The 12,201-nt window shown below is 57.4% G+C and overlaps 5 protein-coding genes across 5 annotated transcripts; 2 read left to right on the top strand and 3 right to left on the bottom strand.

Moving 5' to 3' along the window:
* Positions 1-61: 61 nt before the first annotated feature.
* BO66DRAFT_392208 (proline-specific peptidase) lies at positions 62-1,551 on the bottom strand. Its single transcript, XM_025647453.1, has 2 exons — positions 785-1,551; positions 62-715 (listed from the first exon to the last, which is right to left on the bottom strand). The coding sequence occupies exons 1-2, from the start codon at positions 1,447-1,449 to the stop codon at positions 460-462; spliced, it is 921 nt and encodes a 306-aa protein (XP_025503634.1). The 5' UTR covers positions 1,450-1,551; the 3' UTR covers positions 62-459.
* Positions 1,552-1,636: 85 nt separating this feature from the next.
* Positions 1,637-3,537, top strand: BO66DRAFT_350511 (uncharacterized protein). The gene is made up of 5 exons (XM_025644720.1): positions 1,637-2,128; positions 2,195-2,299; positions 2,357-2,575; positions 2,636-2,778; positions 2,847-3,537. The coding sequence occupies exons 1-5, from the start codon at positions 1,970-1,972 to the stop codon at positions 3,328-3,330; spliced, it is 1,110 nt and encodes a 369-aa protein (XP_025503633.1). The 5' UTR covers positions 1,637-1,969; the 3' UTR covers positions 3,331-3,537.
* Positions 3,538-3,676: 139 nt separating this feature from the next.
* Positions 3,677-6,293, top strand: BO66DRAFT_392202 (putative GABA permease). Its single transcript, XM_025647452.1, has 6 exons — positions 3,677-4,219; positions 4,282-4,371; positions 4,426-4,508; positions 4,582-4,979; positions 5,035-5,364; positions 5,428-6,293. The coding sequence occupies exons 1-6, from the start codon at positions 4,005-4,007 to the stop codon at positions 5,914-5,916; spliced, it is 1,605 nt and encodes a 534-aa protein (XP_025503632.1). The 5' UTR covers positions 3,677-4,004; the 3' UTR covers positions 5,917-6,293.
* A 618-nt stretch (positions 6,294-6,911) lies between these two features.
* Positions 6,912-8,731, bottom strand: BO66DRAFT_392201 (FAD-binding oxidoreductase). The gene is made up of 2 exons (XM_025647451.1): positions 7,867-8,731; positions 6,912-7,781 (listed from the first exon to the last, which is right to left on the bottom strand). The coding sequence occupies exons 1-2, from the start codon at positions 8,497-8,499 to the stop codon at positions 7,017-7,019; spliced, it is 1,398 nt and encodes a 465-aa protein (XP_025503631.1). The 5' UTR covers positions 8,500-8,731; the 3' UTR covers positions 6,912-7,016.
* Positions 8,732-9,426: 695 nt separating this feature from the next.
* On the bottom strand, positions 9,427-11,279 carry BO66DRAFT_96570 (FAD-binding oxidoreductase). Its single transcript, XM_025653737.1, has 3 exons — positions 10,909-11,279; positions 9,724-10,850; positions 9,427-9,614 (listed from the first exon to the last, which is right to left on the bottom strand). The coding sequence occupies exons 1-3, from the start codon at positions 11,134-11,136 to the stop codon at positions 9,485-9,487; spliced, it is 1,485 nt and encodes a 494-aa protein (XP_025503630.1). The 5' UTR covers positions 11,137-11,279; the 3' UTR covers positions 9,427-9,484.
* Positions 11,280-12,201: the final 922 nt, after the last annotated feature.

Below are 12,201 nucleotides of genomic sequence, written 5' to 3'. Positions count from 1 at the left end.
ATTTCGGGCTATTTGCTCCCCAATTATACTTCGTGATGGATGAGATGAATGCTTGGGCGCTGAACGTTATTGTTTCCATAACCCGATCATGGGAATGCGTCAGCACTAGCATAATTATGTAAGACATGAATACCCCCAATTGTGCAGCATTTATTCTCTGCCTGCTTTCCAACTACATGATTTACACGTCAAGGCAAAAAAAGTGAATATTGTTGGACCATGTCGCCACTGATGATTATCCTCGTCTGTAAACATCTATTATCATGCGCGGTGGAAAAGAGCATGATCCAGGTAACATCGGTAGTAAATGCTGAGATGTAAGATGGAAAGTTCTATTTCACGGCCACTGATTGGATCTTCATTGATAGGTCCTCCAGACGCAGTCGCGTGATATGCTTGTCTCAGCTCCCCTGGAGTGGTATCAGCTATTTCCGAATGGCATGTTCAGCCACCCCAGCTCTACCGAGCGCCCAAGAAATCCCGGATGACCTGCAGATATTTTTCCGGCTCGTCAAACTGCGGACAGTGGGAGCTCTCCGCCAATGTCACCCATTTCACCTTGTCGATAGCCCAGAAGAACGGCTCGACAGTACTATCCTGGGCCTCGTCATATTTCCCGTTGATCAGCAGCGTGGGCACCCGGATCGCATGCAGACGATCCAGCACGCTCCAATCCTTCAGGTTGCCCTCGATCCAGAACTCGGACGGGCCCAGCCTATTCCCCGGAGGTTAAAGACATTAAACTAAATTAGAGGACGGCAGAGCCAGAAGCACAACGACTCACATGGTAGACGCGACGGTGGGATCCGTCTCGGTGGCCCAGACGATACTATCCACAAACTCCTGCGGCCAGGGGTCCACCCGACAAGAGAACTGCGACAGGAAGACCATGGTGGCGTCCTCGTACTCCTTCGAGTCGAGCCGCCCCTCGGCCTCGCACCGCTGCAGCGTCGCCTGCACGTCCGCCGGTAACGTCGCGCGGAGCCCGTTCACGGACTCCAACCACAGCGACACCGAGGCCGGGGCGTTGGAGAGCACGAGACGCCGCAGGCCCCCCGCCGCCGCCGGCCGCCGGATGGCGAACTCGGCGCCCAGCATGCCCCCCCACGAGTGGCCCAGGAGATCGAAGGGGCGGCCGGCCGCGAGCCCCAAGTGGGCGAGCAGGTTGGCCAGCTCGGCGACAAACAGCTCGACCGTCCAGAACCCCTGATCGCCGACTTTCTCCGGGTAGTGCGTCGACAGCCCGTTTCCGATCTGATCGTACAGGATCACCGCCCGCTGGGGGCCGGCGAGGTCGGCCAGGGGCAGCAGGTAGTTGTGGCAGAACCCCGGGCCCCCGTGCAGCACCACCAGGGGGGTGCCGACCGTGAGATCGCCGTACACGCGATACCAGGTCTGCGCGGGTCTGGGGAGGTGCTCATACCGGAATGGGGCGGTTCCTTCATGCATCGTTGCTCCCATGATGTCAGAAGCAGTTTCACGAGGGCGGTTCGTGAGATTTCGTTAGGGTTGCAGATAATGAAAGGGGGGGATAGCGCCGAAATCCAACGGCCGGAACGAACGAAGGTTAAGAGAGAGGGGGGAACCGTCACACAGCGCCGAATTTGAATTCTCCAACCTTAGACTAGGGGGACCCAGCCAGCCCGTCCTGGAGTGACAAGGATTGAGATTCGCCGAAATTTTCCCATCCAGTAGGAAGTTGGATATGCGTGAAGTGCATGGGTGATGGGGCCACGCAAAGGTACGGATCTGCGCCAACCGGCCGAACCCTAATAGATTGCGCGGGCCACCTTCGGATCCACCTCCAGGTGAGACACTCAATCCCATGTTAATCTACTTTTTCCGCCTCGTTTTTTTATCCTCGTGGGAGATATTCGTCGTGTGGTCGGTTTATGAAGGAGAACCTGGATGAGCGAGGTGGAATCGTTATGGTGACGCTGACGCTCATGCAACACTGTCTGCTGCAGCCATGACTGTGGTTACGGACACGAATCGCGCCCCCGTCATCGGAATTCTGGCATGGTTTTTCATGGTCATCGCCGTGCTCTCCGGGGGAACACGGCTTCTAATCAAATATGTCATCGTCAGGAAGCTGACGATGGACGACCACCTGATCTCGGTGGCTCTGGTAGGTGTATTGCGGAAGGAGAGACCATACGGACTACCTGTTCTGACCGTGCGAGCCACTGTGTAGGTCTTCTCGGTGCTACAGGCAGCATGTGTCGCAAATGCAGCCGGCAATGGGTACGGTCAAGAGCAACGAGCTTCATCGCAGCATCAGCAGGCAGTGGCTTTGAAGGTGTGTTTGGATCCGCGTGAACAGACTTCACAGTGACTGACATCGCCGGGGTTATAGTCAATCTATGCGGCGGAATTGCTCTACATCCCCTGCATCACATTCGCTAAGCTGAGCTCTCTGGCATTCATGACATTCCTGATGCAACGAACCCGCAAAGTGGAATGGGGGCTGATTGCCTTCATCACAACATGGGCCGTGACGTGCGAAGTTGCGGTGGCGTTCCAGTGTGGCCTGCCCCAACCGTGGAATTGGCTCACGCAGACATGCTTCAACCGTGTAGGGTGCCGATGAACCGCATTTGGACGTGATGCAGAACTCGACTGACCCAGCGAGCAGGCGGCATGGTGGTACTACTTCGGAATCACCAACATCCTCACCGAATGCGCTCTGATGGTCTTTCCCATTCTGGTCGTCTCCAAGATCCAGATGGCTGATACGAAGAAGGCGGTGGTGATCGGGTGTTTCGCTACTCGTATCTTGTAAGTGACCCGGTCCCCGTGCGTTGGACAGAACTATGAGCTGACTCAAGCCGTGACGGCGGGCTCAGAGTCGTAGTCGCTATCGTGATGGAGCTGGTGTATCGAGGCCGCATGCAAGAAGATCCGGATGAGCCCCTGCTCGAGATCTGGAAGGTCGCCGTCTGCATGCAGCTGGTCCAGTGTCTGGCCATCATCGTCTCTTGCATCCCTCACCTCAAGCCATTCATGGATGGACTGCAGTCCACCGGGCTACGACTCTATCATCTACCGGGGCAGAGTTCGACGCACGAACAATACGGGTACGGGTCGGGGAAGAAGAAACGGAGCGGCACGGCGCATGAGCTGAACCAGCTGCACGGGTCGGCTCACGACACGACCATTCTTGCGGAACAGCGGGAGCGCGACTGGGACGACGCGCATAGCCAGACCAGTCAGAGTCATATCATCCGTCAGACGATGACCTGGGCCGTGGAGGAGCATTACGATCCCAATGCTGCCACCGAGTCGATCACCACTGATGGAGGGTCGAATCGCAGTCAACCAGTGCGCTAGTGTCAATGGCTGGCATTGGCGGGGACGGGGAGAGGGAGGGCCACCATGGCTTCAATCTTTGACAGTAGCTTAGTAGAGCTTATCAGAATAAGGAAAAGTGAGACATGATGGGGCTGTGGGACTTGGCTTGGTAGCAAACGACTACGCGTCGGCCCAATGTGAATTCTCCACACTTGGTATATTAGTTCCCCTGCTAGTGGAAGATAGCTCCGAGGCTAATAAATATGCTTAGTCTGAAAGCGCAGTGCTTGTCAGCCCATTGCAAGTGATCGACTGGAGCGAAGGCGCGGGAACTGAGGGATTTAGTCACGCATCAATTTATATCCCCTGCCGGTGGGGTGGTTGCGCTGAATAAAGGAGGACGGCCATTTGATCTGTTTCACCCACCCGTTCTCAGCAATTAACCTCCCGTGCAGCTTTGCGAGTGCAGCAGGAGGGGGGCTATTCGTGCCACTAGTTCAGGGCTGGCGCCCCTCTTTTGGGAATGATAGACGACGACTAAGTGTCTTTGTGCGCCATGAGACAAAAGCGCGGGCGAGAAGAATCGGGAAGAAAAATTATACAATCCCGTTTTGTCTCTTTCATTTTGATTGTTTCTTTGCTCTCTTGTCTTCTACCACGCCTGTCTCATTACTGCGTGGGATCTTGGCAGCTGAAGCTTCTCGATAGTCAGCATGGAGGACCCGATTCCTCTCCGCGATCGGCACGTCGACACCAAAGCCGCGAGTACCAGTCACACCCAGGTCCAGGACGACCAGGGGCTCGGGCGTGTGGGCAAGAAGCAGATCCTCAAGCGTCGCTTTGGTTTTCTGTCCATTCTAGGATTTTCCTGTACTATCTTGGCCTCTTGGGAAGGTATCTTGTCGACGTTTGTCATCTCGTTTGAAGAGTATGTGGCGCACCTGGACGATTTCTTGCCTGAGTGGCACCTAACAAAAGCCGATCGTACAGTGGAGGCCCGGCCGGAACCGTGTATAGCTTTTTGGTGGTCTGGTTGGGCACCTTTTCGACCTTTCTCACGCTGTCGGAGTTGGTCTCAATGTATGTGCTCTTGTCCATTGCTGCCCGACAGAATCTGACATGCCTCTCGCATAGGGCCCCAACGTCCGGAGGCCAGTACCACTGGGTCTCGATGATGTCTCCGGCATCATGTCAAAAGTACCTTAGCTTTCTCACAGGTATGTTGCCTGCCGACCTTCTCTGTCACTCTGGAGTTCTTTGTCATGACTGGTTGACGGACTTGCCCTCCAGGGTGGTTGATCGTCATCGGCTGGCTGGGAGCATTCACATCGACTTGCTACCTGAGCGCCTCCCAGATTCAGGGCCTCGTGGTCCTGAACCACAGCACCTATGTCCCGACAGCATGGCAGACGGTACTGCTCTTCTGGGCCATCCTGGCGTTTGCAGTGTTCGTCAACGCGGTCGCCAGCACCTGGCTTCCCAAGTTTGAGGGATTCGTGCTGATCCTGCACATCGTGGGCTTCTTCGCCATCATCATCCCACTCCTCTACCTGGGCAGTCACAACGATGCGTCCGAGGTGTTTGGAACATTCCGAAACGACGGGGGCTTTCAGAGCGAAGGGCTGGCGTTCATGGTGGGAATGACGGGGGCCATGTTCTCCTTCACGGGGGCTGATGCCGCCGTTCACGTAAGTCTGCTCGCCCCCTCATGTCGGACTGGCACTAACTTGACATGTGCTTTAGATGAGTGAAGAGATCCACAACGCGGAGCGCGTCGTGCCGCAGTCCATCCTCACCTCCGTTGTGATCAACGGCCTGCTGGGCTTCGGCATGGTCCTGAGCACCTTGTTCACCATGACCGATGTTGACACCGCGCTGGCAACGCCCACCGGATATCCCTATATGCAGGTGTTCTGCTCAGCCACGAGTTCCGTCGGCGGCTGTACGGTGATGAGTGCCATCGTGCCGATTCTAGTCACAGCCACCGCAGTCGGCTCGCTAGCCTCGTCATCGCGCATGGTCTGGTCTTTTGCCCGAGATCGCGGTCTTCCAGGCTGGCGTATCCTTAGTCGAGTACGCCCCCATCCTCCGTCCTTGTTTCTTTGAAGTCTACCATGTATTGACCTCAAATTCCAGGTCAACGCCCAAGCCGTCCCGCAATGGTCCATCCTCGTCGTCACCGTCGCGGCCGTCCTGCTGGCCTTGATCATCCTCGGATCCGCCGCCGTCCTCAACGACGTCGTCTCCCTCTGCGTCAGCGCCCTCTACACCTCCTACCTCATCTCCGCCACGCTGCTGATCTGGAAGCGGTGCACGGGCGGCATCCGCGACCCCGCCGTCGCGGGCGTGGACTCGGTGCTGGTCAACACCGCTGGGGCCCCGCTGGCGTGGGGCCCGTTCCACATCCGCGGCGTGCTCGGCATCCTGGTGAACGCTTTCACGATCGCGTATCTGACGGTGGGCGTGTTCTTCAGTTTCTGGCCGACCGTGGCCAGCCCCACGGCGAGTACGATGAATTGGGCAGTGGTGGGCACGGCGGGGACGAGTCTGCTCAGCACGGTGTATTATGTGCTCTGGGGTGGCAAGGAGTATACGGGGCCGGTGGTGGAGATCGACCGGGATTGAGCCGGTCGTGGGTGATCTCGAGAATGGTGCGGTATATACTTGGGGTCAGTGTGGTGCGGTGATGCTAGTATTCAATCCAACGTGCCGAAGACTGCTCTGCATATAGGCCAGATATACAATCTGGCTCAAACCTGATGCATCCGTGCTTGTTATCTTTCGGTAGCCACCGACCATAGCCCAATCGAGTCTCTTCCTCCTAGGATGCCATACCTGCTTGAGACTGATCTGAAATTTGATCCGGACGGCATCTAATAAGAAAGCTGGAAAGGGGTCAGCTAACAGTATTTATCTCGTGCAATGGTCTCGTTTTCTCGGACAGATTTCGGCTGACAGCCAGCGATGCATCAGCCCTCAGAGACCAGATATTGCAGATTGAGTTTCCCACATATTAGCTCTTCTCCCTCTTTCTCTCTCTTGTAGATGCACGTACCACCCCATCTGCTTGTCCTATGAGTAAGAACAAACAGCGTGGTCCAGGAAAGGATATGAGCCAGGAACGCAGAAGCGCGCTGACATAAGCAGAATCGGAAGCCGAAGCCGAAGCCGCAGTGACGTCATGCACTCTCCCCGCGTCTGGGCTGCTGGTACGGAGTACTATGTATCATCTGCACTGGACCTTTTTTACCGTTTTCTTCCTCTCACACTGGGATACAATGGGTCTTCCTAGAGCTGTTTAATAGAGGTTCTCTGAAGCTTCTCGTGGGTGAAGTATGGTTCTTAAGTCTGTCGGTTCATGGACCGTGTGTATATCTCCCGGCAATTGCTGTAGGAAGAGAATGAAGAGTATCAGAGACTGTAACTATTGGTCATAATAATTGAGCTCTCAGAGACAGTGAAGATTGCCAGGGACATTGCAGAGTGAAGTATGTGAGTATCATAAGCCCGAGTCGATCTTTAGTGCAAATCATACAAAAGAGAGCAGCGAACATACCAAAGCTGAACGTGTTCACGTAGGTGGTAATCTACAAGCTACAAATCCCAACAGACGTAACAAATATAGGAGAATCAATGCTAGTGAATTGGAATAAAGACATTCGTCAAACTGCTAACGTCCCATGCGTGCTATCATAATACATCTCATCATGCAGAAAACGAACCCCCTACTTCAGCTTGGGAACCGCGTGAGCGAACAAGTTCTTCGGATCGTGTTTCTCCTTCAGCGCAACCACCTCGTCGGCAAACTCCCCGAACAATTTTTTCACCCGATCCTCGACACAGATCGTCTGGGCACCCTCGCAGTGTAGCGACACATAGGCACCGGGAAGCAGGTTCTGCGCCTGGGTGCCGTGCACGCTGGCTAGCATGTCGGACGCCCACTTCTCGGCCTCCTCCTGCAGGTCCTCCGCCGTCACGCACCCAAGGATCTCCAGCATGAGGTGTGGTTCGCGCGCGGCAAAGACCGAGTCGCGGGTGGGGGTGGCGGACGGGCCGCGCAGCTGGTGCACGGAGAGCATGGTGGCCGGGTCGGCGGGCATCTTCTCGAGGCTGGCGCCGAGGGTTTCGGCCAGCTCTGGGGTGATCTGGCGCACGTTGGCGGTGCGGCTGGAGCCGTACACGCTGGTGGGGACCATGGCGCCGTTGCCCCGGAACCAGTCGGGGATGGCGGTGGGGGCGACGGTGTTCATGATGGCGATGCCGAGCTGGGCGACCCGGTCGGCCCAGCGCTTGCCTTCGTCGAGGTCGTCGCCCGTCCAGACGACGATGGTCCCGAACAGGCGGCCGGGGGGCGCGTTGATGGCGATCTGCTGGACGGCCAGGGCATCGGGGATGCCTTCGTCGTCCTGGAGGGCCTGGAAGGCGGCGTTAAACCCGACGAAGGTCTTCTTGATATCCGAGGATTCGAACATGATGACGCCGGAGAGAAGCTGTCCATCGTTGCTTGTCAGCCTATTTTGCTCTCGACTCACCATCCCACGACAACCATGTTGAACTATCACAGGGGGAACTCACCTGCTTGGCCTCATAGACCTTGACGCGAACCTCAACAATAACCCCAAGCACGCCACCCGCTCCCCTGATCCCCTTCAACAATTCCGGGTCCTCATCCGTATCCACGACCGTCCCGTCCGCCTTGACCACCTTCGCCCCGAGGATCTGATCCACCCCTAGCCCCCAGCGCGGCGCAAAAAGGCCGTACCCGCCGTAGGTACTCCAGCCCACGTACCCGACATCCGGGATCGAGCCCGTGGGGGTAATCAGGCCTTCCTTCCAGAGCGTCTCCCCGAGCTTCCCCTGCAGGATGCCACCGCCGATGGTGGCGAATTTGCGGTCCGGAGCGATGTGCACGAAGTCGAGGGCGCGGAGATCGATGAGGAGGGTGTCGTTCTGGATGGATTTGCCTTCGATGTTGTGGCCGCCGGTGCGGACGCTGAAGGGGAGATCCTGGTTGTGGAGGAAAGGAACGAGGGCGGCGACGTCTTGGGCGGATTGGGGCTGGAGGACGGCGAGCGGGGTGCAGCTCTTGTTGCGGCCCACGTTCCACACGCGGGTGGTCTCGGAGAAGGAGGGGGAATCGCGCCCGATGTATCCTATGCTGGCATGTTTGAGGAGGAGGGGGTCGAGGGTGTTTTTGAGGTCTGTCATTTTGACTGTGATCGATGGATGGGGTGTGGTGGGAGGAAGGAAGTGAGGAGGGAGGGATGAGGAAGGATAGGAGAGAAGAAGGCTATTATAAAGGTGTTATTTGCGTTTGCTTGTGGTTGTGGTTGAGGTGAGAAGGGGAGGCTTACCCCTCGGCGGGGTAACTAAAGCTGTTGTGTTACACAATTAAATAGTGGAATGTCTGGATCGCCAGTGAATGGAAGATGGGAAGATAGATGGGTCTGACAGGCCGGAACTGAGTGGAGATGTGGATCAATTACGGAGACAGTCCAGAACTCCAGATCCCTCCCTGGTCAGCCGGTTCGTTCACTGTCAACTGGCTGGGTGAACTGTTAGCGGGGTAGCCGCTGGATGACGATCCTACCCCGTCGTCTTACGATTAGACAGTACCAAATAATTTCAATCTGGGTCAATCAAGTCCATTCTTCATCACTCTTTCCGAAAATTAATTGAAAACTAAGAGGAAATTCTACCAATCCAGGCAAATGCGTGATGTGATCGATTGGCTCGTCTGAGCCGCATGCCTGATCACCCCGCCACATTCCTAGCTTATCCTTGACATTCCAACACGCTCGTGTCTGCTGTCTGAGTGCACTTGACTCAAAACTGTTGTTTTATCTAAGGAATCCAGGACTAGCTCACCTCCTAGCGCGGCCGGAAGCCCCGGGTGGAGCGTGAGCAATGCAATCGCACCATCTCACTCACTCACTCTCCGACTCCGACCCTGCATAGACTAAGTTACCTTGTTAGGGTTTAGCCTGCCCTTCACTAAACTCCTAACCCCGAGACCCAGTGCGAGCTATGCTGACCGGTGTCGACTCGCTGCATGGATCTCACCATCTACTTCGTAGTCCTCAGACCTCACTCAAGACATCGCGTGCATTCGCTCAAGTCATGTACAGAGCACGCATCCGGTACAATACATCTTAAATCCACACCAGAACAGGAATGTCCTACCCACCCACCTTTACGTCAGTGGAAAGAACTGATTAAATCGATTCTGGGGATCATAGACCCTCTTCAACAACCGCAACCTCTCCACATTATCCCCATAAATATCCTCGAGACTCTCATCCCCGAACGCGAAATTGATATACCTAACCCGCAGGGAAAACCCAGTCAGCACAGCTCACCTTGCATCAAGCACGCCCATCACGCACCCTCCCCACCCAACCATCGCAGATCCCAAGAAAGAGGCAAACTCACGTCGAATTCCCACTCAACCCACTCGTCTCCCTCCACACCGCACGCACGTCCCCCGCCCACTGCCGCGCCGACGCATCCAGCGCGGGATCCCGATACCAGGCGATGGCGACGGTATTGAAGCGACTGGACGCGCGCCACGCGTACGCCGAGCTGCCCGCGGCGACGGCGCTCGCGCGCCCCAGACTGTACGCCTCCATCAGGACGGTCGAGTTGCCCACCCGGTCGCCGCCGGACGCGGCCACCCAGCGCGTGAACGAGGTCCAGATCGCGCGCCACGCGGCCGGGTCGAGGGTCCGCGCAGCGGACCCCAGGCTGACCTTGCGGCCGCCGGCGGCGCAGAACGCGCCGCTGCCCGCGTTGACCCGGTCGTAGGGCGTCCAGGCGGTCGTGTCGGAGAGGGGGCCCAGCGCGAGGATCGCGCGGAACGCGGCGCGGGCTTCCTCCGTCGTCGTCGTCGTCGTCGTGTTGGCCCCCGCGCGGGCCAGGTAGAACGGGAACGCGATGATCGCCGGCGTGTAGTCCGGGGCGCCGGTGGTGGCGAAGTAGAGGAAGATGGCCATCTGGGGGCTCAGCGGGAGGTCGTTGATCGCCGCCACCAACGCTTCGAGCTTGTCCTCGCTGAAGACCAGGCTGCCCAGCCAGGCGTGATTCTCAGTTCGTGGGGTCGGGTAGGAGCGGAAGACCGCCGAGGTGACGACGCCGAAGTTGGCGCCGGCGCCGCGCAGCGCCCACCACAGCTCCGGCTGCGAGCGCGCCGTCACCGTCACCCGCGTCCCGGTTGCTAGCACGACGTCTAGTGAGAGAACGTTGTCGATCATGTACCCCCTCTCCCCCATCATGCGGCTGTACCCGCCCCCGAGCAGGGCGCCCATCACCCCGACGCAGTCGCAGTTCGCGGTCACGACCTGTGCGTCGTGGGCGTAGGCGGCGGCCAGGAGCTCGGAGGTCAGGGTGCCGCCTTGCACGGTGACGGTTGTGCGAGTTGGGGAGAAGGTGATGGCGTTGAGGGCGCGGAGGTTGATGAGGATGGAGGGGGTGGTCGTGTTGGTCAGGGTCCAGGTGGTGCTCCAGGCGTTGCCGCCGGCTTGGGCGAGGAAGGGGATGTCGTGGGCGTTGGCGCAGAAGACCTGTGTTTGTGGTGTGGGGTCAGTCCGATACTGGGGGATACGGGATGGGGGAGGGTACAGTGGCTTGCACGTCCGCTTCTGTCGCCACGTTGACGACGTGGTTCGTCACGGGCTCGCCGTACTCCGTCCATCGAGGGGCGACGACCGTCGACGAGGCATTGAGGATCGTGGCCTGGGACGAGAGCAGTGGCTGCAAGCACGTCTCAAACGCGGTGTACTTCGTCCACGCCTCGGCCACGGCCGGGCCGGTCAAGGCAGCAAGCCCCAATGCTGATGGAACCCTCATCTCAGTGTTTCACACCGCGACACCACTCACAGGGTAACAATGAAGGGGACCAAGGGGCATGCACTATAGAAAAGGTTAGATTCAGCAAACACGACCCAGCACCATGCCATCCCGCATCTAATATACTTCTGGGACCGAGCAAGGGCTCATCCCGTTCCATCAAGCGGGGCGGGGAGAAGGAGCAGCATGTGCGTAGATTGGGCCCCACACCGTCAAAGGCCAACTGGATGTTGTAGTCGTAGACTTCCCCTTGGTCTGCACGGAAGCTGAGCCAGGCTGCCGATTCGATGCTTTCAACCAAGCCACGAAAAGGCGCACGTGGATGCTTAGCCTTCGGTCCTTTCATCCCACTCCGACCCCGACGGCGGTGGGGGAGATTGTCAATTTGCATCGTCAACCCTCGGTTTGGACTTCCGGTCCGGTGCTTCGCGGGGGTGGACCAGTCACGGTGCGCTACATTGACTGTTCTGCTGGAGAGGCTAGCAGCTTATTTTCTTTGTCGATATGATTACGAGGAAGATAGCCCGTTTGTGGAATCTGAAGCGGTTGCAATGCGCCAGCTGGCTACCTGCTGCAGCTACCGGGTAAACCGGACGAGACACATGGCCGCCTCGTGCGCGGCAGGGTTTTGTAGCACGCCCGGCGCGCCGTCAAAAATGGAGCGCCCATGCGGTGGCGTTTCAAGCCACTGCAGACATTCTTCTGGTTTTCAATGGTACTGAAGACCGACTTGAAATTGACTGAGCGGGGAGTGGGGGGTCAATGCTGGGGAATCATTTGTCGGGAGTGCGAGTTGACTAGCAGTGGACTAGAGACTCCTAGTGGGGTGCTCACTGGGATTGTGATCATACGAACCAGGAACGGGGCGTGTTGATTCTCAACTAGTTCCAGAAGCCACAGGAACACGTGGAAACCCTTGGTGGTATGAGCCACTAGTTTGAATGGGGACTCGTGTTCAGTAATCGAGGTGCATTCTTTTTTGACCCCAGGCTTATTTCTTTTTTCTTTCTGCCTATCCCTGATGGTGGGTCTGGGGCCTTGTGCGGCATTCGTGCATGGGGCACA

This window comes from Aspergillus aculeatinus (genome assembly GCF_003184765.1).
Source record: "Aspergillus aculeatinus CBS 121060 unplaced genomic scaffold BO66scaffold_26, whole genome shotgun sequence".
NCBI lineage: Eukaryota > Fungi > Ascomycota > Eurotiomycetes > Eurotiales > Aspergillaceae > Aspergillus > Aspergillus aculeatinus.
This window is presented reverse-complemented; position numbering and strand designations above follow the sequence as displayed.

What these genes read in the sequence shown, in the direction of transcription:
- BO66DRAFT_392208 (XM_025647453.1), bottom strand. Translation starts at nt 1,449, where the DNA reads ATGCATGAAGGAACCGCCCCATTCCGGTATGAGCACCTCCCCAGACCC. An exon ending in CCCACCGTCGCGTCTACCAT is followed by an intron (nt 716 to 784) that starts GTGAGTCGTTGT and finishes TCCGGGGAATAG; the next exon opens with GCTGGGCCCGTCCGAGTTCT.
- BO66DRAFT_350511 (XM_025644720.1), top strand. Translation starts at nt 1,970, where the DNA reads ATGACTGTGGTTACGGACACGAATCGCGCCCCCGTCATCGGAATTCTG. An exon ending in AGCAGGCAGTGGCTTTGAAG is followed by an intron (nt 2,300 to 2,356) that starts GTGTGTTTGGAT and finishes CCGGGGTTATAG; the next exon opens with TCAATCTATGCGGCGGAATT. An exon ending in TGTTTCGCTACTCGTATCTT is followed by an intron (nt 2,779 to 2,846) that starts GTAAGTGACCCG and finishes CGGCGGGCTCAG; the next exon opens with AGTCGTAGTCGCTATCGTGA.
- BO66DRAFT_392202 (XM_025647452.1), top strand. Translation starts at nt 4,005, where the DNA reads ATGGAGGACCCGATTCCTCTCCGCGATCGGCACGTCGACACCAAAGCC. An exon ending in CTGTCGGAGTTGGTCTCAAT is followed by an intron (nt 4,372 to 4,425) that starts GTATGTGCTCTT and finishes CCTCTCGCATAG; the next exon opens with GGCCCCAACGTCCGGAGGCC. An exon ending in GTACCTTAGCTTTCTCACAG is followed by an intron (nt 4,509 to 4,581) that starts GTATGTTGCCTG and finishes CTTGCCCTCCAG; the next exon opens with GGTGGTTGATCGTCATCGGC.
- BO66DRAFT_392201 (XM_025647451.1), bottom strand. Translation starts at nt 8,499, where the DNA reads ATGACAGACCTCAAAAACACCCTCGACCCCCTCCTCCTCAAACATGCC. An exon ending in AGGTCTATGAGGCCAAGCAG is followed by an intron (nt 7,782 to 7,866) that starts GTGAGTTCCCCC and finishes AACGATGGACAG; the next exon opens with CTTCTCTCCGGCGTCATCAT.
- BO66DRAFT_96570 (XM_025653737.1), bottom strand. Translation starts at nt 11,136, where the DNA reads ATGAGGGTTCCATCAGCATTGGGGCTTGCTGCCTTGACCGGCCCGGCC. An exon ending in AAGCGGACGTGCAAGCCACT is followed by an intron (nt 10,851 to 10,908) that starts GTACCCTCCCCC and finishes CCACAAACACAG; the next exon opens with GTCTTCTGCGCCAACGCCCA. An exon ending in GGGTTGAGTGGGAATTCGAC is followed by an intron (nt 9,615 to 9,723) that starts GTGAGTTTGCCT and finishes CCTGCGGGTTAG; the next exon opens with GTATATCAATTTCGCGTTCG.